The 25,278-nt window shown below is 39.2% G+C and overlaps 1 protein-coding gene across 1 annotated transcript in view; it reads left to right on the top strand.

The window, feature by feature from the left end:
* ABCC12 (ATP binding cassette subfamily C member 12) overlaps positions 1–19,653 on the top strand; it is an 87,675-nt gene extending 68,022 nt beyond the window's left edge. The window contains 7 exon segments of the mRNA XM_027868013.1: positions 11,426–11,515; positions 11,642–11,831; positions 12,311–12,476; positions 17,417–17,489; positions 18,229–18,342; positions 19,297–19,470; positions 19,567–19,653. Of these exon segments, the coding sequence (XP_027723814.1) occupies positions 11,426–11,515; positions 11,642–11,831; positions 12,311–12,476; positions 17,417–17,489; positions 18,229–18,342; positions 19,297–19,470; positions 19,567–19,653 (894 nt within the window).
* Positions 19,654–25,278: the final 5,625 nt, after the last annotated feature.

The raw sequence follows: 25,278 nt of genomic DNA, 5'->3' as shown, positions 1-25,278 counted from the left end.
CAAACTCAGTGTTCCATGTCCCACCTTCATGTATTTGCCCATGTAGTTCCCCACATCTAGAAAGATCATCTCCAACCCCTCATCACCAACTGAAAGAATCTTTTCTTTTCTTAAAGACTAAGCTTCTGTATCTCCTACATCAGGAAGTCTTTCTCAACAGTTTATAATACTCTCTCCCTCCTAAAACTGTTTTATATTCCCTTATCTGTGTACATCAGAGGTGTCAAACTCAATGTCTGTAACTCCCTAGCATGGCTGGAACCAGAATAAAATGTAACTGGGAAATGTTTAACAAAATAAGTAAAAATACAATACAACATAGATAATGTTAATTTGTGCTTTTCTAAGCCAATGCAGTATAGAGATCAGTTTCTATTTGAGTTTGACACCATTGCTGCATATATTGCTTCCACCAGTAGAATATAAGCCCCTTGATTGCAAGAACTATTTCATTTTTGTCTTTTCATTCCCCAGAATCTAATGCAATGCCTTGAAAATAGAAGGTACTTTAGAAATAATAATAATAGCTAATATTCACATAGTATTTGCTACGTACTGGGCATTGTGGTAAGCACTTCACAATTACTATTTCATTTGAAACTCACAATAACCCTGGGAGGTGTTTTTTTACTCATTTGGCAGGTGAAGAAATTGAGGCAAACAGAGTGACTTGCCCAGGGTCACACAGATAGCAAGTGCCTGAGGCCGGGTTGGAACTTATGTCTTCCTGATTTCAGGCCAGGAGTTCTATCCACTGGGCAATCTAGTTGTCTATTAATCTGATCAATTGAACTGAATACAGGTATTGAACAAAGTCACTGGGAAAGTTTAACTTGGAAAAAATGGTAAATTTGCTGGGGAAAATGAGTATGGCAACCCTCTTCAAATATCTAAAGGGCAAGAATGTTAGAAGTATTAGTTTTGTTTGTTTTGTTTTCCTGCTTGGTATAACTAGAAATGGCCATGGTCACTTATGAAAGATGAAAAATAACAAAAGGTCCTTAGTCTTGTGTGACTTTCTTCTGCATCTGTGATGACTCAGTGGTGAGAAGGGCGGAAGGGGGTGCTAAAAATCACAAAATTTTCAGACCATCTTAAAAAAAATTAAATTAGCTGTTGATACTCCAAATTTGAGGTCCTTGTCCAATGAACAAGTGGATATGTTAATGGAAAAGCTGAATTGTGTTAGTTTTTACATCCTCATTGTGAATGAAACCAAAAGAAAGAAGAGATTTGTAAAGAAATGGAAGGTTGGCTCACAGGTTCATCTCAATAAGTCAAATAAAAGAATTGGCAGAACTGGTTTTTATCATGTACAGCAAGGCAACAGGAAGCATCATTTCATGGGACACTTGGTCATCTTTTTATTGCAGTGCTGAGGAAAATATTTTTACAAAAATGCTACACCCTGAATAGTAGCTTATGAACCAACATTGGCTGTAAAGAAAGAAGATATAGAGGAAGACTGTGAAGAATTTGGTAAGACTTTCCAAGGGTGAGAATAAGCCAAGGATGGTGAAAAATATATTGGAAAATATTGGTCAAGAATAAGTAATACAAAAGACCAAAGACTTGCAAACTACACAGGAGCCTTACATCTCATATCATGAATATTTTCAGAAAAGAATTGAAAGGTACTGGTGATGGTAACCACCAAATAACATCAAAAGTGAAAGTGATTACATTTTAACAGTCAAGGAATGATTCATTACTGATATGCAGTTCAACCCTGAATCAGCTTCTAGGCATATCTAAATCATCAACTTGTTAGAACAAAGATAAACTTGAATATGAAACTTGAATAAAAATGAGAAAAATATGGCACATAATATACCGGCCTCGCCGACCTTGTGCCAGCCACGCCGAACAGTCTCCTCCTATAAGGAGCAGGCTGCCAGAGTCATACTCACCAGTCTTCGGAGCCTACCCGGGTACACACACAGAGACGGACCCATCGGGAGGCTGCCAACACCAGAGCTTTATTCAGAGGCCATCACAGCAAGCCATCACAGCAAGGCCAAGCAGGAAGGCCAGAGCAACAGAGCAGGAGCAAAGAGAGAGCGCTCCCGACCACGACCGTTCCTCAGAACCCACTTAGCCCCTCCTCCTCAGCCCGCCTACTAGCCAATGATTGTAGGGTCAGATACCGGAAGGCGCTGAGTTTAGCTCACCAAGGGAGAGGGAGTGATGCAGAAGGCCAGGACCGGATACAGGAAGGAAGCGTCTGGGATTAGCGCATAGACAGAGTACGTGACCTAGGAAGTCAGACTCAGACACCGGGAGGAGGCGTCTGGGGTCAGTGCTACACAAAGGGACCCAGGAAGTCAGGAAGGTCACAGGAAGGAGGCGTCTGGGGTTGACGTTGCATATAGGGAGGGGACTAAGCAAAGGGAACTCGTCCTCTGCCGTCCCACTCCCACATGGCACCGCCCCTTGCCTCAGGAGCACAAGCTCCAGCTACTTCCTTGCACCCAGCTTATCTCACATAGCACTGCCCACTGCCTCAGGGCTTCTCCGTACCCAGCCCATCCCAGTTCACCACAACTCCGCCTACCACAGCCCCTGCCTCGACTTCCAAATACCCAGATTCTACCCCAATCTTGCCACAACAACCACCTGGCAGCTGCCAACATCAGACAGTCCCTCACACATAATTAAAACAACTTGAACTTGACATATTTAAAATAAGTTATGCCAAAAAATGGGATGTGGACAGAAGAAAAGACATCAACACCAATTATAATATTTTTATACAGAAGTTCAATGAATATAAATCAAATCTAATAATAGATCAAATGAGTCTAAAGAGCAATCAACACACATTTAATAAGTGCTTACTGTACTCTAGGCATTGTGCTAAGCAGTGTGAATACGAAGACAAAACTGAAACAGTTTTGCCCATTAGGAACTTATATTCCAAAGAACTTGTAACATATAGTATATACAATATATAATATATGCAAAATAAATACAAGGTAGTTTTGGGTGGAAGTGAACTAGCAGTTAGAAGTATCAGGAAATGATTCATGTAGAAAGTACTGCTTGAATTCAGTCTTGAAGGAAACCATGGAATCCAAGAGGTAGAGGCAAGAAGTAAATATAATCCAGGAATAAAGGATAGCCAGTGCAAAGGTATAGAGATGACAATGTAATATTTGCAGAAAAGCAAGTATGCTAGTATGAGTGGATCATAGAGTGTATAGGAGTAATTTTAAGAAGAAAGGAAAGGCAGAAAGGGATCAACTTGTGAAGAGATCAAAATGCCAAACAGGAGATTATTTGACCCCAGAGGTGATAAGGCAACAAGTGACATGATCAGATCTGCACTTTAAGAAAATCACTTTGGCAGCAGTGTGGAGGACAGATTGGAGCAGGGGTAAAGGTTGAGCTAGGAAGACAAAACAGAAAACTATTGCAGTAATCCAGGCAATAGATGATGAGGAACTACACTAAGGTGGTGTATACATATGAGGAGGGAGAAAGGGAGTTATGCAGTTTCTGTGAGGATAGAGATAACAAGATTCGCCAACTGATTCAATGTGTGGGATGAAAGACAATGAGAAACTGAAGATAACCCAAAAGTTGAAAACCTAGATAAATATGAAGATGATGATGCCCTTACTAGTAATAGGGAAGTTCCAAAGAGGGCCAGATTTTGGAGAAAGACAGCGAATTTTGTTTTGGACATAATGAGTTTGAGCTGCCTATTGGACATACAGCTTGAAATGTCCAATGTGAAGATTGTGATGTAAGACTGGAAATCAGGAGAGCTATTAAGGTTGGGTAGATCCATGAGTCATCTGCATGGAGACTGTAATTAAACCCATGAGAGCTGGTGAGGTCACCAAATGAGAGTGTAGAAGGAAAAGAGGGACAATGCCTACCTTACTGGCCATGACATAAATGATGAATCAGCAAAGAAGACGAAAAGTATTAAGATAGGTAGGAGGAGAACTAGGAGAGAGCAGTATCATGAAAACTGAGAGAGGAGAGTATCTTGGAGGAAACTGATAAACAGTGTCAAATGCTGTGAGAGGTTTAAAAAAATGAGTGCTGAGAAAAGTTCATTAGATTTGTTAATTAAAAGATCACTAATAACTTTGGAGTGCAGCTTCAGTAGAAAGACAAGATCATAAGACAGATTATAAAGGATTAGAGACTAGTGAGAGGACAAGAAGTGAAGGTATGTTGTATAAATGACTAAGAGCTTGGCTGAGGAAGAGGAAAGATATAGAATGATGGGTAGCAAAGATGGTGGGATCTAATGAGGATTTTTTTAAGGATAAGGAAAGACTGAGACCTGTTTTTAGGCAGTAGGAAAATAACCAATAGAAAGAGATTGAAGATTTGAGAGAAAGTGAGGATGACAGTGGGGACAATCTACTGGAAGGGACAGGAGGGAGGTGATCAAAAGAAAAAGGAGTTGGCTTTGGAGATAAGAAGGACTACTTGTTCATGAGAGACTGAAGGAAAGGAAGAAATGGTACAGGGTGATATCAAGGGGTTATGAGATAAAGAAGTCAGATTGTCAGTGCTTTTGCCAGCTAACACCTGACTTTGTGCCAAACCAACATATAGCAGCCAAGGGGAACAGTGATTTAGAACAGAGGTGTCAAACATGAGGCTGCAGCCTGCAACCAAACCAGATTAAAATGTAGTCAGGAAATATTTTAAAAAATAAATAAAAATACAATAAAATAACAAAATAAATAAAAATACAATAAAATTCATCCCCACTGCCTCCATTGTGTACTCTTATCACATGTCTCCATTATGAGAAATTGTAAAATACCATTCTTCCTCATTTTTCAATAGTCTATGCCTTCCTCCCCTTTATTTCCTCTCTTAAAACCAGATTTTCCGTTGTTTTTCTTTGCAGAAATCTTTGAAGAAAGTTTTGAAATTTTTGCAGACAATGGACTTTGAAGGGACGTGTCTTTTCTTCTGAAGTAAGCACTTCATTATAATTAGCCTCTTCTAATTATTTGAGTGTATTTGCCTTTCAAAGTTTCTTTTGTCTTTAATGTTTTTATTTCAAAGATTCTACTTTGCACTGATCTTTTCATCAAGAATACTTGCAAGTCTTTTTTATTAACGGTCGATTTTTCCCCTTGTACTTTTTCAGGATAAGTTATAGTTGGATTGTAAAGCCTTTATCTTTTGCTATTTGGAATGTCATATTCCAAGAGCAGCCAGGCAGTGCAGTGGATAGAGGGTTGGGCCTGGAGTCAGGAAGCCTCACCTTAAGTGCAAATCTGGCCTCAGACACTAGCAGTGTGACCTTGGCCAAGTCATTTAACCCTGTTTGCCTCACTTTCCTCATCTGTAAAATGAACTGGAGAAGGAAATGGCAAACCACTCCTGAATATTTGCCAAGAAAACCCCAAATAGGGTCACAAAGAGTCAGAAACAACTGAAACAACAACAATAAACTCCAAGAGCACCTCTCCTTTTATAGTAGTTGCTGCCAAGTCTTTTTGTGATCCTAACTGATTTACTGATACTTGAATTTTTTCTTTTCTGGCTATTTGCAGTATTTTTAACTTAGAAGATCTGGATTTTGGCCATGATATTCTTAGAGGGTTTTAGTTTGGGATTTCTTTCAGGGAGTGACTAGTGGATTCATTCTAGTTTCACTTTGCGCACTGGTTCTAATAGACTTGGGCAGTTTTGTTACATCGTGAAACACAGCATCCAGGTTGTTTGTTTGATTATGGTTTTCAGAGAGTCTGGTAATTCTTAAATTATCTTTCTTGTCAGGTTTTCCAGGTCAGCTGTTTTTGATATAGATACCTAGCAGGTTTCAATTTTCTCACTCTTTAAACTTTGTACTCATATTTCTTATCTCATAGAATCTTTGGGTTACCCTTGCTCCATGCTATTTTTCATGGAGTCAACTATTTGGATAAGGTTTTCCACTTCTGTTCTAAGCTATTTATTCTTCAAATTTTTTCCTTAAAAAGTTTAATTTCATTTCTAATTTCATTTTTAACTCTTGCTTAATTTCTTCCAGCCACTTGAGGAGAAATTGTGGCCAAAGCATTCTTTTCTCTGAGGTTCTACTTGTATTTACTGGGAAAGAACTTAATTTAGAAAGGCCAAGGTCACCAACTGCATCCCCAGCCATGGCCAGTTGTCTTGAATTTTGTCTTGCCACTGGACTTGCATGAACGTGGAGGAGTAAGTGAGGCTGACAACTCTGCACAGCTCTGCCTCACTTAAATCAAATTCCCATGCAAGTCAAGACAGCACCTTCATGATGTTACTGGTCCTCTTCAAGAGTTAAGGAAAAACAACAACAACTATGGAGTTACGTTCCTGGTTTGTGTCTTGGGCTTCTCAACTCATACTATTTTTTCAATGTATTCTGACTTTTCTACATACACACACACACGTGTGTGTGTGTGTGTATGTGTGTATGTGTATGTGTGTATGTATGTATATATATCCAGCCTCTGTCCTGGAGGTTGGAACTTTGTGCCAGGGCCAGGCTCTGCCCCCTTCCATACTTTTATATGGTGTAGGCAGACTTTGGTACTATCTCCTATGTAGTTTGCGCATCAATCCCAATTAAGGTCTGGATGAGGTAGCTGGAACCAGGTGCCACCCTCTGCCATAACCTCTGGCTTCTTCCCCATCTCCTGATGTCACAACATGGGTGTTAGCCTTTGCTCCTTCTCTTTCATCTTTCTCACACTATCACCAACTTGGGAGTGGCTCTATCCCCTGATGTGACCCTAACAGGACCAAACTCCCATAGAAGTGGATCCTTGTGGGACTTAGAAAATCACAAATTAACATTATGTCATATTGTATTTTTATTTATTTTGTTAAATATTTCCCAATGACATTTTAACCTGGTTCAAACACACACGACATCTCTGCTATACAGGATGGGCAAGCATCATTGGAGGTCAAGTCAAAATTCATAAGATCATGGATCCACTTGAGTATTTGATGAGAAAGCTAAGAACAAGGAGTAAAAGTTGCAGAGAAACTGATTTAGGCTTGACATCAGAAGAATCTGAGGTCAGTACCTTCCCAAGGAAATGTGTTAGAGGATTTGAAGATGGATTGTAACCATAGTAACCTCTGTAAGTAAGCAGAGTAACCTCTCTGCCTCAAGTATATTTCAAGTAACAACATTAGGAACCTAGACCAAAGAAATCACTATAAAACAATACAATTCTGGGTTAACATTTTAGAAGCTGTTGAGTATCCAGGCTGCCATCTCACTCATACCTGAAACCATTAATTTGTATTTTCTCCCCCATAAGAATATGACCATTCCCTTCATTCCTGGAGTTAAACAAAGGAACCCCCTCCTTTCTGTCATCATCTTAATCAATAGAAGGATGGGAAGATATAATAATATGAACAAGACTAGTTATCTGTCTTCAGCAGATTTCACCAAGAAAAGCCTTTTTGTTCTCAATCTTATCATTTATCTTTCCAAGGGGATTTTCTCTGGTGTTTGGAAAGGGCTTTAGAGAAAAACAGTATTTTCCATTTTACTAAAAAGATTTTTTAAATATGCTTCCATGTTACATATTATTGTGAATTAGTTTATCTCAATACGAGTCTGTATGTTTCAAAAGGGCAAGGGCTGTTTCATTTACATTTTCTCTCTATCCTCCATCACTGTACTTTGCACACAAAAGGTGCTTGATAAATATTTGCTGAATGAAACAGGTAAGAAAACACAGCTTTTAAGTCATCCAGTTAGAGGCCATAGTTGAAACAGTGGAAGTGAATGCCCTCTGTAAATGAGAAATTGTTGAGGGAAAAGAACAGGAAGTTAAGGGTTCGTTACTGGGAGAAACTCATAGTTAGAACAGAGAAGGAAGAAGACGGTGAAAGAAACATAAAAGGAATAGTTGAAGAAGAATGAGGCTAATATATTGTCCTCCAATGTTGTCAGTATAGAAGTAAAATATGTGGAAAATTTAAAGGAGGGGATGGTCAACAGCATCAAATACTATTGAGAAGCTAGGGAGAATGAGGATGGAGAAAAGACCTTGGTTTGGGTAAAACCTTCATGAGACTCTTAGACCAGAGGTCTAAGATAAAAGCCAGTGTAAAGAATTGGGTAGGGTTAAGAATGGTTAGGAAATGAAAGAAAAAAGTAATGTCTAAGAATTACAACACTTTCAAGCTTAGACAGAAACAGACTAAATTATCTCGGACCCTAACTGTACATTCACAGACCAAGTATGGATGGATCGAAAGGGTTATGTCACAGTGTCCAATCTTCAACCTAATCAGAAACTGACATGATTTTATCAGTGGAAATGACATTAAAGAAGAGGCATTGCCATTGGCATTGCCATTTGCATTGCTGCTGCACTTCGAGGAAAATGGGACCTTTCCATCTTACTTGTGCCTGAAACTTTTCATTTGTGTTGTCCCCCGCATAAGAATGGGAGCTCCTTGAGACTAAGGACTGTGGTATTCCCAGCAATTAGCACAACGCTTTGTACCTTGTAAGCACTTAATACTTTTATTGTTGTTCATTCAGTCAGTCAACCTACTTTGTGGTGAATTGCCTTCCCAGAGGATACTGTGGGTCAGGATAGAGCTTTGATGTGTGCAATGTGCTTACCGTGCTTTAGCACATACAGCAGGCTGCTCTGCACTGACTTTGGAACTGTATCTGAGGCTTCATTCACTCTGGGAGACATTCTCCTACTTACTCCATAATGTTGGTCTTCACAGTTATAGTTGCTTTGAGAAGTCTTAAGCCTGTCCCTGCCTGATGTGTTAGGTAACTTTTGTCCTACTCTACTAAGTTTCCTTTGGATTTTTTATAGGAAATTATCATAAGACCATAGATTTATAGCTGAAAAGGACATTAGAGATAACCTATTCTAATCCCCATACTTTAGAGAGGAGAAAACTAAGGCCTAAAAAGGGAAAATCACTTGCACAAAGTAATTTAGGTATTAAGTTTATGGACAGGAACTGTACTTGCAATTTAATTGGTGTAGGGAATTCTCAGTGAGTCATTTCCTTTACCAATGTAGGCTGAAACCTTCTCTGCAACCTGTCAGTCACGCAACAAGCATTCATTAAACCCCTGAATACTGTGCTAAGCATTGGAGATACAAAGAAAGGCAAAAACAGTCCCTACCGTCGAGAAACTCATATTCTAAAACAGGAAACCATGCATAAATAACAAGGTAAATTAAAGATATGCAACAAAGTAGATGAAAAGCCATCTAGGAGGCAAAGGCATTAGCAGTGGGGTGGATTGATTAGGTAATAGGACATTTGAGCTGAGTCTTGAAAGGCAGGGAAAGAGGCAGAGGTAAGGTGACAGAATATTCCAGGTGTGGGAGACAGCTAATGCCATGTTTGAAGAACTGCTAATAGGCCAATGTTGTTGCATTGTGAAACACAAAAGAAGGAACAAAATGTAAAAAGAATGGAAAGGTCAGAAAGGACCAGGTTATTAGGAGCTTTGAATATCATTAGACTTGATCCTAGAGGCAATATGGAGCCACCGGAACTCATTGAGCAAGGGAGTTACAGACCTACATGCTTTAAAGTAGCTCAAAAGAAATACAAGATATGCAAATTTAGAGAATCCCACCCCAAATGTTCACATGGACTATTTGTGCCAGACCTGTGGTAGAGCATTCTGAACTCCTATTGGTCTGATCAGCCAAGTTGGATGCATTGTAACTTTAACAGAGTGATGTCATTTTGGCCCTCTTCAAGAACAAAGGACAACAACCAACCACCTACCCTTTAGAAAAATCACCTTGGAAGCAAAGTGGCAGATGGGTTGGAGTGGAAGACAGTTGAGGAAGGAAGACCAGTTAGAAGAATATTGCAATGGTCCAGCTAGAACTAAGGTTGTGGCTGGGACAGTTGAAAGGAGGGAATATATGCAACAGCTACTATGAAGGAAGAAAAGACAACATTTGGCACTGGACTGACTATGTGGGGTAAGAGTGAGGAGTCAAGGATAATACCCCAAGTTGTAAGCCTTAGAGACCAGCGGGATGGTGGTGCTTTCAACAGTAGAAGGAAGTTTGGAAGGGAGGGTATTGGTGGAGGGGACATAGATAATGAGTTCTGTTTTGGACATATTGAGTTTGCAATTCCTGTGGAATATTTAGTTCAAGACGTCCAAAAGGCAATAAGTGATGTAGGACTGTTGCTCAGAAGAGAGGCTAGGGATGGATATATCAACCACTTAAAGGCTTTATATTCTTATCTCTTTTTTAAAAAATTGGGACACTTATTTCCAATCTTGCAGTATCTTTCCTATTTGCTACAATTTTTCAGAGATCATTGAAATAATATTTGCTCCACAATCTGTCATTTCTTTTAAAACCTTGGGATGCAGTTTAAACCAGGCCTGGAGACCTGAACTTCAATGAGGACATCTGAGTATTGTCTTATCTTACTGAATTCAACCTGTTAGCCATGTTGATGCTTCTTCATTCCAAAGATCAATGAAAACAGAATTAAATACTAGTAAAAACTATTAGTTCTGTTTTTTCTCCAATATCTAGTGGTTTACTCATCTGTAAAATGAATGGATTGGGCTAGAGCATCTGATATTGCCTTCTAGTAATATTTTTAAAAAAGACATAAATGTAAATAGTAATATTAAACTCCAATTTACATCAGAATTTACTAATTTCTCTTCCTAAAATGAAATGTGCCATACTGTCTGTACTGGTAGAGTCAAACTCACATTCTTGAGGGTGAGGAGTTTGGAGTCGTTCACCAGACTTTTGAGTTGGGAGGAAGTGAAGTATGGAGAGAAGAAGTAGGACAGGAGAAAGAGAGGGAGAAAGATTATGATTTAGTGAACTAGGAGTCAGGAAACCTGAGCCATAATCCTGGCCCTGACACTAATTCACTATGATATCTTGGGAAAATCACTTCACCTTTCTAAACTTCTGTTTCGTATGTAAAATGGAGGAGGGGAAAGATTGGCTTAAATTATCTATAAGGTCCTTTCTAGTGGCTGTAATATTCTCTGAGAGGACACAGAATTAGTTCAGGTGGGATTCAGTGAAGCAGCACACCACCAGGTGGGAGCAAGGAGCTAGTACTCAGCATGGGCTCACAGAGCAGTTCCACTTCATCACAGTTCCAGAGAACTGGAATGAAGAAAGCTGTGTGTGATCAAATGGTGGTGGAGTGGGATGATTCCAGCCATCTGGAGTGCCAGTGAAAAAAATGTAATTACCATTTATTTCTAGATACAAAGGAAGTGTTTAAAGGGAAAACATCACAACAAGAATATCTTAACTCCTGGGAGTTGATCTGAAAATGTAGTTCTCATTATTTTGGCTTCTCAGAAGTATAGCTGTAGTACTAATACATTTATTGCCCTAAAAAGTGATCAGAGTCACTGAAATTAGGAAATAATCTGCTAATTGTGACAATTTGTCCCTTTCAATAGTTAAGTGGACTCCTACAAGTCTATGTAAGAACAGATACAGAGACACAAGCCAAATTTACCTCTGTGGAACTACTAAGGGAATATATCTTGGTAAGAAATCATTCTAATGAGTGCTCAAAAGTGAGACAACATTTAACATTTGAAGGAATGCCTGTACTCAGATCACCTGCACCTTTGTCCAATGTTTACTAGTTGGTTAATTATTTTGCATCCTAGACCTGCATTCCTGAGTCTACTGACCCCTTCAGATCAGTGAGTTGTCCCAAAGAATGGCCAAAATGAGGGGAAATCACATTCAAAGATTACCAAATGAAATACAGGAAAAATACCCCTCTTGTCCTCAGTGGGTTAAATCTGAATATCCAAAGTGAACACACAATTGGCATCGTTGGAAGGACTGGTTCTGGTGAGATCAATCATCGTTTTTGTTTACTTCTTGTCTATTCTGCTTGAGATTGGCTGCGTCAATGGTATAACTATGAACAATGGTGCATGTGTGTTGGTGCTCTCTCTCTCTCTGTATATATATAATATATATGTATATATACATACATGTGCACACATGAAGTGCCAACACACATACCACTGTCCAAGGTTATAGCATATGTGTGTATTTCTATATATATATTTACTTCTCTCCTATACATTAATATTACAGACTGTCTTAGCATATAGAGCTTAAACGAAATGCCTGCTCAATTATCCCAGCACTAATGGCACATAAGTTAACTGCTTTAGGGCTTCTAACTGCATCCCCTGGACTAGTAACTGATTTCTTCCCCTGCTGCTATACTAAGGCACCATTTTTAAAACCACTCCCTTCCTTAAATGTTCAAATATGATGGAAATCCAACTATCTATTTTGTAACTTTTTCTCTTCCCCAGGAGAATCTTCATTAGGAATGGCCTTGTTTCAGCTAGTAGAGCCAACTGCTGGCACAATTTTCATTGATGATGTTGGCATTTGCACCATTGGTTTAGAAGATCTCAGAACCAAGCTCTCTGTGATCCCCCAGGATCCTGTCCTGTTTGTAGGTACAGGAAGGTAGCTGTTTTTATCATTGCACATTCATATTCTCAGATAGTGAAGCTAGACTGTCCAAGAATGTAACAGGTCCCCCAGTGTAGGGGTAAACAGTCTGAAAGAAAGCACCATTTCAGTGGCAGTCAGGAGATCTGTCAATAGCCGTCTTTTAGTGAATCACTGGTAAGTATGGCATGATTTCCTAAGAAGGACCAAATCCTATGAGCTGCATATAGGCAGCCAAACACTGCCAATAGCTGATGCAGGAGGAACAATCATTATACCTGCTCCACTGTATCCCCTGCAACCCAACATCAGGGTAAAATAAGATAACAGAGGCAAAAACTGTTTTGACTAGCATGGTGAATACTATTATTACCTAGTAATCACTACCGACAAATAATTCACTCCCAGGGATAAAGAAGTTGACCTCCTTAAGAGATCATTAATTTTTTTTTTGTGATCACTTCAGGGACCACTTAGTATGTTGGAATGCTAATGAGCTGCTTCGCACTGAAGAGGACCTGACTCAGGATTACTCCCTGATTGCATGAAGTAGTACCTTCCTTTCACAGATCACCTATGCTCTGTATATATGTTGTACATATCTGGATATTTACATGTTGCTTCCATTAGAATGGTCCTTGAGATAGGGGTTATGTGCATGGGTTTTTCTTTTTTCTTTTTTTTTTATGCAGGGGGGAGGTTTTGTTGTATCCTTGGTGCTTAGCACAATGCCTAGTACATGTTGTTGTTCAGTTGTTCAGTCTTGTCTGACTTCATGATCTCATGGACCATAGCATGCCAGGCCCTTTTATCTTTCACTATCTTTTTTTTAAAAGGCAATTGGGGTTAAGTGGCTTGCCCAGAGTCACACAGCTAGTAAGTGTCAAGTGTTTGGTCTGAGACCAGATTTGAACTCAGGTACTCCTGACTTCAGGGCTGGTGCTCTATCCACTGCGCCACCTAGCTGCCCCCATTTTTTTTTTTAAATCTTTCACTATCTTTAAAAGTCTGTCCAACTTCATGTTTGTTGTTTCCATGATATTATCTAACCATCTCATTCTCTGCTCTCCTCTTTTCCTTTAGCCTTGAATCTTTCCCAGCACCAGGGTCTTTTCCAATGAGTCCTATCTTCTCATTATATGGCCAAAATATTTAAGCTCAGCTTGAATATTTGATATTCCAGTGAAAAACCTAAATTAATTTCTTGAAGTCTTGATTGATTTGACCTCCTTGCTGTCCAAGGGACTCAATTTTCTCCAGCACCACAATTCAAAAGCATCAATTCTGCAGTGCTCAGCTTTCCTTATAATTCAACTCTCACAGCCATAAATTGCTACTGGAAGAACCATAGCTTTGCCTATACAGACCTTTATTGGCAAGGTGATGTTTCTACTTTTCAGTATGCTGTCCAGATTTGCCATAGTTTTCCTTCCAAGGAGCAAATACCTTGGCTACAATTGCCATCTGCAGTGATCTTTGAGGCCAAGAATATAAATCTGACATTGTTTCCATTTCTTTTCCCTCTATTTGCCAGAAAGTGATGGGATCAGTTGCCAAGATCTTGTGTTTGTTTTTTTTTTTATGTTAAGCTTCAAGCCAGCTTTTACACTCTCTTCTTTCACCCTCATCAAGAGGCTTCTTAATTTCTCTTCACTTTCTGCCATCAGAGTGGTATCATCTGCATGTCTGAGTTTATTGATATTTCTCCCAGAAACCTTAATTCCAGCCAGCCTGGCATTGCATATGATATACTCTGCATATAAGTTAAAGTGACAATATACAGCCTTGTTGTACACTTTTTCCAATCTTAAACCAATCAGTTGTTCCATGTTAGGTTCTAACTGTTGCTTCTTGACCTGCATACAGGTTCCTCAGGAGACAAATAAGATGATCTGCTATTCCTATCTCTTTGAGGACTTGCCACATTTTGTTGTGATCTACATAGTCAATGGCTTTAGCGTAGAAGGTGAAGCAGAAGTAGATGTTTTTCTGGAACTTCCTTACTTTCTCCTTAATCCAGCGAGTTTGGCAATTTGGTTTCTAGTTCCACTGCCTCTTTGGAAAACCATCTTGCTCTTCTGGTAATTCTCAGTTCACATATTGCTGAAGCCTAGCTTAAAGAATCTTAAGCATAACCTTGCTGGCATATGAAATTAGCACAATTATTTGGTAACTTAAACATTCCTTAACTTTGCCCTTCTTTAGGATTCAGACATAAACTGATGTTTTCCCATCCAATGGCCACTGTTTTGTTTTCCAAATTTGCTGGCATATTGAGCATAGCATTTTAATAGCATCATCTTTTAGGGTTTTATATAGCTCAGCTGGAATTCCATCACCTCTATTAACCTTATTATTAGCAATGCTTCCTAGGGCTCACTTGACTTTATTCTCCAGGATGTTTGATTCTAGATCAGTAACCACACCATCTTGGTTATTGGTGACGTTAAGATCTTTATTGTATATTTCTTTTGTATTTGCTACCTCTTCTTAATCTCTTCTGCTTCTGTTAAATCCTTACCTTTTTTGTCTTTTATCATGCCCATTTTCACATGAAACTTTCCCTTGATAGCTCTAATTTTTTTAAGAGATTTTGTCTTTCCCATTCTATTATTTCCCTTTATTTCTTTGCATTGCTCATTTGAGAAAATCTTCTCATCTTTCCTCACTATTCTCTGGGATTCTGCATTCAATTGGGTATATCTTTCCCTTTATCCTTTCCCTTTCACTTTCCTTCTTTCCTCAACTATTTATAAAGCCTCATCAGACAGCCATTTTGCTTTCCTGTTCTTCTTTTTCTTTGGAATATTTTTTTTTGCTGCCTCCTGTAAAATATTGTGAAACTCTTTCCACATTTCTTTAGGTACTATCTACCAGATCTAATCCCTTAAAATGATTCATCACCTCCACTTCGTATTCATAAGTGATGATGTTTAGGTCATACCTATATGGTCTGATGCTTTTCTCTACTTGGTTCAATTTAAATCTGAATTTTGCAATAAGAAGCCAATGCATACTAAGGGCTTATTAAATATTTGCTGACTGACTGAATTAATTCAGTGAATCATTAGTCACACACTGATGATAACATGAAATGGCATGTACATAAAGTGCTTTTTAACTGAAACACTAGGCAACAGTGAACCACTATGATTACAGAGATCATGCCGCCACATTCTTTCTTAACAAAATTACTAGACTGGTAGGTTAAGGAAATGCCTTGGACAGGATATCCAGATTTCAGCAAAACATGTATCAGTTTCTCATGATATCTTTACCTACAAGATGGTAAGATGTGATCAATAATAGATAGCAGTTTGGAGAATTAATAAATTGAATAATTGGCCCCCAAATGTGGTCTTTAATGAGTTGATGTGTAATTGTAAAGAGGTCCTAGTAGAGTGCTGTAAGGAATTGCCCTTGGCTATGTTCTGCTCAATATTTTTGCCAATGACTTACGTGATAGCATAGATAGCATGCTTATCAAGTTTTTGAATGCCATGAAGTTGTGAGGGACAACTAATATACTGAATAACAGAACTGAGATCTAAAAAGACCTTGACAGATTGGAATGAAGGGTTCATCTAACAAGGATAAGACAGATGTGACTAGATAAAATAACTGGCTTTATATGTCACACTTTAAGTTTTGCAAAGCATTTTATATCATTATCTCATTTCTTCCACTCTACAACCTCATAAAGCAGTTGTTAAAGGAATCATTACCCTCACTTTGCAGATGAGAAAACTGAGTCTCAGAGAGCTTCAATTACTTGTCACCTGGTCACCTAGGTCAGAGGCAGAATTCAAACTGAGGCCTTCCTGCTTCCAGCTTGAGTTCTCTAACTCTGTTAGGTTACAGCTCACTGGGAAAAGACCTGGATTGATATGTGTTTGTGTGTGTGTGTGTGTGTGTGTGTGTGTGTGTGTGTATGATCACTATGAATCAAGAGCAAGATGACAACAAAAAAGAAATTTTAAAGAAACCCTAATGTTTAGTACAAGGAAAATGTTAAGTCCATGTATTCTATTCTGGTAAAAATACTTCTAAAGAAATTTCTTCATCTTTGAGACCTACGTTGTAAAAGAGATGTTGATAAACTGGGACACATTTAAAAGAAGATGACCAGGACATTGAGGGGACTGGAAACCATGACATATAAGGAAGGACTGAAGGAACTGAGGCCATGAAGAAGAAAAGTCTGAAGGAAGGTTGTGTTAATTATCTTTAAATATATGTAGAGCTGTCATATAGAAAATGCAATGGGATTAAGAAGTGTCTCTCTGGTCAACAGAACTAGAACCAATGGGTGGAAGTTTATAAGGAGGCAAGCTTTCAACTTAGTGTGAAGGAAAATTCTAAAAATTAGAACTGTTCAGCAATGGAATAAAATGGCATGTAAGGCACTGAGTGTCCTGGCATGAAAGGCATTTAAGCAGGGCCTAGATGATTACTTGTTTTGGATCAGATATCAAGAGAAAGAATGGACCTCAGAAGCCGATCTAGTCTGAACTTTTTATTTTACAGATGAGTAAACTGAGACTCAGAGATATTAAATGACTTTTTCAAGGTCCCGCAAGTAGTAAGTGTCAGAGGCAGGACTTGAACCCAGATTGCGTGACTCCAAGGTTAGCATTTTTTCCACTGTATCACAACGAAGTAGAGAGGAACTCTATTATTTGAGTAGGAAGTTTGACTAGATGAAGCCTAGGGTCCCTTCCAACTGTTTAATTCTAGGATTCACCAAAGAGCCAAGTCTGCTTTATTGCTTGGTTGTGATACAACAATCTAGCATTGCTTTAGGCTAATCAATCTAATATTGATCAAATATTATACTTTCACTTATATCTTCTCTGTTGCCAAAATGTAGAAAACCACATTTAAATGCACCTATAAAATAAAATAAATGGTCATCCCCTCATTGGAGCACAATAAGTTTTCTCTAATTTTATTACATTTAGTTTGGATCCTTTTCAGAGCTGCATGGATGAGGAACTCTGGTAGGTCCTGGAGAGAACTTTCATGAAAGATACAGTGTGATTCTAGGCGATGACATTTTTTTCTGAGAATTGTATCACCTCTCCCTGTCTCTTTCTCCACAGATACCCAGTACAGGATTGTGCTGATTTTTTTTTTGTTTTTATTATAGTTAGCTAATTCAGTACAATCTGCAGAGACTGGCATACCTATGGGAAGGCAGCCAGTCTTAGTGGCCCAGACTAGAGACTGCAGGTGTGTGGCCACATCAGGGACCCCTGCTTCTCAGACGAGTTTTCTTCTACTCTCAGATCCAAGATGGGCATTTCCATTGGCTACTTGCCTTTGCTAATCAGGATTATTTCTGGGGCAACCATTTTGACTCAAATGAACTATTCAAGTGGAATAATGAAAGCCTTTCTCTGCTAACCTCAATTACCAGGGAGCTTTCCCTACCTCATCCTAGCTGTAAATGCACACAGTCACTGACAGTCATTTCCAATAGTGTATAAGTTCTCCAGAACGGCAGATGAGTCATTAGCTCTTTTAGTTGGGCTAACTATGGGGGCATATGAATCACACAGCAGTTTTGAATTATTAATGTCTAGTTACTCCCTGGTCTTTTTTTCTTTTGCATGTTTGAAATATTTAAATAATTGTTTGGCATCTCCTTCTCCTCCATGTTCTGTAAAATAAAGCATACTGATGAATGCAGCAGGGGCAGCAATCAATAAGTACCAGCCATGACAATTGTATAGATCATCATTGTAAATGTGACATTTACCATGTTTTATAGATAACAAAACTCCCAGAGAAATTACAGGCAGAAGTCACAGTAAATGGAGAAAACTTCTCAGTGGGGGAACGGCAACTGCTTTGTATGGCAAGAGTGCTTCTTCGTAATTCAAAAGTAAGGAAACAGCATGGAAAATTGATTGGTCATATTTTGGATACTTCTAGCAGGGCTGCTAAAGACAGGAGTTATAGCAGCATGTTTGCTTTTTGGCAAAGACAGAACAACTGGACCACTTTAAAACTGAGCACAGGCTTCTGAAACAAGGTTTTGGGGGATGAGTGGATGGGATAAATTGACAGAGGCATCATCTTCCCCTGAACCTCCTCTCAGGAGCTCAGCTTATATGTCCTTTCTATTCTTCCAAGTAGTTCAGGTTTAAAATCCTCCTCTCATCTTGTAGCTCTGTTTCCTGAAAAGCAGGCCTAGTAAACACTGCTCTTCAAAGGGTAATGAGAAATTTAGGGGGTAAGGAATACATAATCTAGATTGATTTTTCTCAGGAACCTGGCTACCCTGGGTTATTGAAGATATTGCTATTGCTTTCAAAAACCCTATTTTTCCAACCCACTTCAGCATTTTTGTTAGAACAATTCACATTTCTATAGAATGTTAAGGTTTACAAAGCACTTTAATGTCCATTATCTCCTCACTCATCAAAATAATCCTGTGGAAAAGGTAGGGCAGGTATTATTATCATCGTCACCATTTTGTAGAAGAGAAAGCTGAAACTCAAAGAGATGATGAAGTAACTTGCTCACAGCAGAACTGGGATTTGAATCCAAATTTCCTGACTCCAGGTCCAGTGTTCTTTCTACTACTCTATGCCATCTAGTTGTTAGTAGAGACATATTAAATAATAGAATTGTGGCTGATATCAATACATTGCTTCCTCTTGCCCATTTGTGTGGTTAGAATAAGACATTTTGGAAGGAAGTTACATGCCTTGAAGAATTCATACAAATATTGCATAATTTCCCCCAAGAGTCATCTAAACAAAAAGATTGGCCTTTTGCTTCCAGGACTCAAAGTTGGTATAGAATGATTTTACTACATACCTTTCTTCAACAGATAGTTCTCCTTGCTGAAGCTACTGCTTCGATGGATTCTAAAACAGATGCCCTGGTTCAGAGCACCATCAAAGAAGCCTTCAAGGGCTTCACTGTTTTAACCATTACCCATTGTTTAAACAGAGTCCTAAACTGTGACCATGTACTAGTTATGGACAGTGAGAAGATAAAGAAAGTCCTGTCTTGATTCATTTACCCAGAAACATTATTAGGTGCTGGTTTCATGTTGGAGATTTTTCTAATATGTTGGTCCTTGTTCTCTTACTTTCAGGTGGTTGAATTTGACTTGCCAGAGGTTCTTGTTGAGAAACCAGATTCTGCATTTGCAACATTATTAACTGCAGAAAAAGAAGTCTGATAGTAAAGAGCATATTGTAGGTCCCCAGGATGTGATGTTAGAGAAGGATGATAATGTGTAAATAAAGTAGAAAATGAAGTCAATTCAAGAGCCCAGTGTCCAGGAATGCTTATCATTGTGACTTTAGTGGGAACAGGGCTTGACATGCAGAAAGCACCCAGCTCCACAGGCAACCAAAAGTGCTGGGATAGAAACTGCCTGGCTCTCCAAGGTCTCCTCACCTCCGATCAGGTTTGAAGTTGGTAATGGACCATGGACAGAAGCAGACAGAGCTAATGGATTCATGCACTGCTCCTCATCGACTAAAGTTCCAACTCTATGTCCCACTAATTCAATCTTATTTCCTGAAAACAGAAATACTGATTTTTTTTTTCTGGGAGAACATGTTAACAGGAAACAGAATGAAGAAGTGCCTGGATATAGGGGCTTTACAGGTTTCCTTGCAGTATCATCAGAAGAAAAGATGTGTGTGTTCTATTTAAGTTCCAATTCACTTTTATCTTGACTATGTAACATGCAATAACTATACAAATCTATAGCATGAAAGACTGATTGCAGTGTTTGTTAAAAAATAAAATCAAACTGTATACTCCATTTGATTTATATGTCAGAATAACCAGGAAAACAAAATGTTGGAGTTTATATATAATTGATACTTTTATATCTTCTTTATTTGGTCATTAAAATGCACTAGAAAATTAAACTACCTTGAAATGTTGCTTCACAATTATTTTCCTGAGGATAGTCAAACTTTTGTACCATTTCCTCTCATAGAACCATAGTGGTTTCTTCCTTCCTTCAATAACTTAAGGGATGTTTTCCTAATAAAGAATTTTCTTTATGACTTCAAGGTTCCTTGCAGCTGTGACAGATACATTAAAAATGCCCTCCAAGTAGACATGGGAGTGACCAGTTCTAACCCATTGTGACATTTAAAAAGAAAGAGCAAATATAAAATATTCTTTTGCAATATTTGCCAGTGGCAGCTTATTTTTTCTTTTTTTATGAGCAGCCTATTGATAGTTACAGCAGTTTCTTATATATGGTTATGCTATGGTGATTTAATGTTGCTTATTGCATTAATTCCTGTGATGTGAAGGGAAATTTGATGTCTTGAAGATTCTCCTCTTAGCCACATCTGACTTTTTATCTTATTGTACTTATTGTACCAGAGGGGAGTGTTTTCATCAGCAAAAGATTTACACTGAGTTCAATCAAAGCTGAAAATGACAAAGTTGGGGAGGCTCAATTCAAATGCAATTCATGCCAAGGAAAACTCCTCTCCTCCAAACTCTGAATCCTCAAGGTGAAAGGACATGATGTACCTTTAAATGGTCCACTACACAGGGAACAGCCATCTCCCTTGGTTTTTATTCTTGATTTTGAGGTCAAAACACTAATGTAAGTTCAGGCTATAGAGGTTACAAGTTTAGGCCAATTACAGTCAGTCAACTTGATAGATACCCAGCAACTCCTATCATTCAATAAGCAAGAAATCCTGGTTATACGTTGTCCAGGGGGAATTCCATTCTCTTCAGCCAAATGTAGGTCAGCTTGAGGCCAACTTGGTACCAAAAAAGCAATTGGACCATGATTTTCAGGAGGTGTCTCCATGAAGCCAATGATCCTGTGTCCATTCTCTTGGTCCCAGTTTCTTCTATAACTGTTTTTTAAAAAATGACCTTTTATACAAAACATTTTACTTTCTCATTCCCAATGAACCACTACCCACAACAGAGGAGAAACTCAATTCACATCCCTTCCCAATGGAATGTCTTTGTTATTTATGGTTCTTAGGCAAGGGTATTGTGAAGGTCTTGTTATTACTGACTGCAAGGGTTCTGTGAACTCTGATAAACTTTTCTGTCAAGGACTCAGCTGTGGCTGTTCTTGTAACAGAAGCATCACTGCTTAGTCCTTTGCTGTATTCCATTCCTAAGACCTCAAGCAACTTACAGACTTGCCTAACATAAGGTACCTCCTAGGGACATAAATGACACAGAGAAACCAACACACTGATATGCAAAGGAAACGATCCAGATAAAGAGACTCACCTGAACCGGACCACACACACACACACGCGCGCACACACACTTGCCTCTTTTTGCTTTTCTCATATTATAATTCATTCAGCTCTATCATCATATATAAAGCACAGCTCAGAGGCCTGGATCATGTCTGGTTTTGCAAACTGCCTCAGAAGCAAACCCTCATTAGGGACAGTTCAACTGCCTGGACTTCATGATTGTAGTAACAGGTATGTGCAGCTCCTTGTCTGGTCAGCTAAATTCATTTGGTATATGGAACACAGCCACACTAAGATAGCTCCAGAGTCTCAACACTACACTCTGTATTCTGTAAAAGTCCATCTAGAGCAGGATTGTGTTTGATGAGGCCCAAGATCCCTCCAAGCCCTCAAGGAATTATGAGATTTGGATTTTGAATTACAAGGGTAAGGAATTCTTTCAGGGTCCCATTTAAACAAAGGAGGAATACCTTCTCATATGTTTACCTAGTTTCTCAACACGGTTTGTAAAGAAGACTCAATCTTGTAATATAGAGAAATTAATTGGAAGAAGGAAAACCTGTCACTCACAACCATGTGTGGAGGTGAGAAACACAAACTCAAGGATGCCACAGTTAGTCCTGGTGAGAAGGGAGAAGAAAGCTCTTTCCATGCCAGCAGACATTAGTATTTAGGATGCCTAGGGTGCCATTCAGGGCACTGAAAAAATGCTATTCACTTCATTTTAGAGAGAATGCATCCCTGACAAAGGGGAATCATTTATCTCCTCTCTCAGAGTCTTAGGGCCCTTTAAAAATATTTCTCCTGCCCTCTGTGCCTCCTCTGGGAGATCAAAAGAACTCCCAAAGGTTTATTCTTACCATTGAAGCAAATAGATCTAAAACTGGCTCAGAGTTGTTAATAAAAATAGGAAATGCTCTTTTCTATGAGATGGAATCCTTGTGGCCAGTGACATGATTTAAAGGTATTTGAAATACTGCAGTTCAAGTTGAGGTCAGCTGACCAAAGAAATTATTCTCTTCTTGTCCTTTGTAGAAGGCCATGTTTGGGGGAAGTTAAAGCAGTGGCTCAAAACTTAAAAGATAAGTTGATTGCTATGGATAGGGTCTGACTTGTCTTCATGCCATGAAAGGTCCTTTGTCTGTAGCTGAACAGCTTTCACCTCAGGCTGAGATAGAATTAAAAGGCCAGAATGAAACCCATGGCTCACATTTTAGCACAAAACTGGGAGAAAGCCAAAGTACAGAGACCACTATAATAGCTTTCTCTAGTTCTGGGTCCCCTCTGGTTGTCATGAACTGAAACCAGAGAAATTTAAATACATGGTTGGGATTTATTTGTGAATTACTTTTAGAAAACATCACTCAAATTGTAAACTGGTTGACATCAGGGCAAGGAAGGTATTTTAAGAAGAATGACAAAATCTCAAAGTTGGACGATCTAAACTATGATTCTATGACATATATTAGAAACAGTAAGGAGATCAGTTGGTCTAGAATGGATGGATTATATGGGAAAGAGTAGCTGAAAACCTGCCATGTACTTTTTCTGCCTGAACCTAAATATGGTTGGTATTTGATCTTGGACACAATTGTGAAAGAATGACTGGTAAGACAAACTATACGTGTTAGCTGGGAATAACTAGTTGATTAGCAAAGGGATTTGCTCAAGGCAAAGCTGAAGTAGTGGACAATCCCTGCCCAGCAAAGCCGTCTGAGCTATGGAAAAATGAAAAAATTGAGATAATATGATCCTTCAACTTCTCCCCACAGCTATCCCTCTACCCATTAACACACACATACCTGGACATCCCAAATTGGAAATTTCATTTAAAAAATGCAAAGTCTGGCTTGCCAACTTTCTACTGCACAAAACTCAATGCAACAGAGAGAATGCGCTAAATGGTTTGCAAAAGGGGAAGATAGAAAGAAAACTACAAGGCCCTCTGGCATATTTGATTTAAACTGTTGGCCTATTTACTTCTATAACTGGTAAATCCAAAAACGTCATCACAGATATAACCAATTAGAGCTGATAATCACAGAGTTCTTAGAGGACATGTATCATCTCTGGATATCGAAGCAGTTTATGAACATAGATGTTATCCTTGACTCTTCACTCTCTGACTTCCCTATATCCAATCTGTTGCCAAGTTCCATGGATTTTACCTTTGACATATCTCTCATATATACCTTCTTTCTCTTCTGTCACTGCCACTACCCTGATAATGGCCTTCATCACCACCCACTTGGACTATTGGTCTGCTTCTGGTGGTTGGTCTCCCTGCTTCAAGTTTTTCCCCACTCCTTCTTCCACTCAAATGTCAATGAAATCTTCCTAAAACCCAAGTCTGACCATGTCATCCTCACTATTCAATAAACTCCAAGGGCTGTAGTATCAAATATAAAATCCTCTGTTTGGCATCCAAAGCCCTTCAAATCCTGATTCTCTTCTACCTTTTCAGTCTTCTTACATCTTACTCCCAGTCCCCTACTCCTATTTCCCCTCTCAAAAGGTACTCTGGGGCTTATATTCTTAAAATCTAGCCAGTGCTTAGATTCTTATAATCTAGCCACTGGTCAGATTCTTATAATCTAACCACTGCTTACCCATGTTCAGACTCCTTAAGAGTCTGCCCAATATGATGGATGTTCTAATAAACCTTGTCTTTGGCTGAAAGAAGGCTTGGGTTGAATTCTTTTGGGCAGGACCCACATGTTGTGATTTTGGGGTCCCAACATCCCTAAACCCCTAAATCGCATCATTTTGGTGGCCTGTGCAGGGAAACTGCCTAACCCCAAGTTCTTCTCCAGCCAAGACTGGAAGGTATGTAAGCCTCCTTCCTCCCCTCCTTTCTTGCTCTGCAGTTGGGGTCACTCTCCAAGCACCAAGGCTTGGAGGTGCTTTTCTGGCAGACAGTTATGACGCTGTCTTGCACTCAGCCAGACGCTCTCAGGCTCTTGGTCCACTGGGTCAGTTCAAGGCCATGGACCTGGGTACACCTTCTGCAGCATAGAGGACAAGGATGGATGCCCTATCTGGAAGTATATCTGTGAATTCCCTCAGCACTAGGGAATTGGGGAAAACTGCAGTTGCTTTTTGGTTCCCTGAGCCTTACTCCCTTCCCTCTATGCCCCTGAATCCTCCTTCATGGAGGTTACAGGGAAAGTTAGAACAGCTGAAAATATCTTGGCAGATTCTGGAGATTTTGTGATTGATCATTAAGGAGTTTAGAACTCCTCCTTACAACCCTGGTCACTCTTTTCTTCCGCTCCCTTCACTTGAGTACTTTTGATTTTGCCCTCCCCCACCTGGGAAAGGAAGGTGGGGGGGAGGGGCAGCAGCTACAGCGTGGGCCCCCCTGGCAATGGCCTTGGACCCTAGGGCAACCTTTGCCTGGAAGCATCACCCAGGTTCAGCACATCCTCCTCAAGGTAATGAAGCTAGCTTCCAAACTTGGGTGAGCATGCTCTTTTAAATTTGTAGTTTTAACTGTTAATGATGAGATGTTGATTCTCTGTGTAAAGTAATTTGGAAGTGCATTTAACAAAACTGAAGTCACCTGATTGGTAATGGGTTTGTTTCAAGTTTCAAATTGG

This window comes from Vombatus ursinus, unplaced genomic scaffold (assembly GCF_900497805.2).
Source record: "Vombatus ursinus unplaced genomic scaffold, bare-nosed wombat genome assembly UNPS02014786.1, whole genome shotgun sequence".
Classification (NCBI taxonomy): Eukaryota; Metazoa; Chordata; class Mammalia; order Diprotodontia; family Vombatidae; genus Vombatus; species Vombatus ursinus.
Note: the sequence above shows the minus strand (reverse complement) of the source record. Positions and strands in the feature narration are given on the sequence as shown.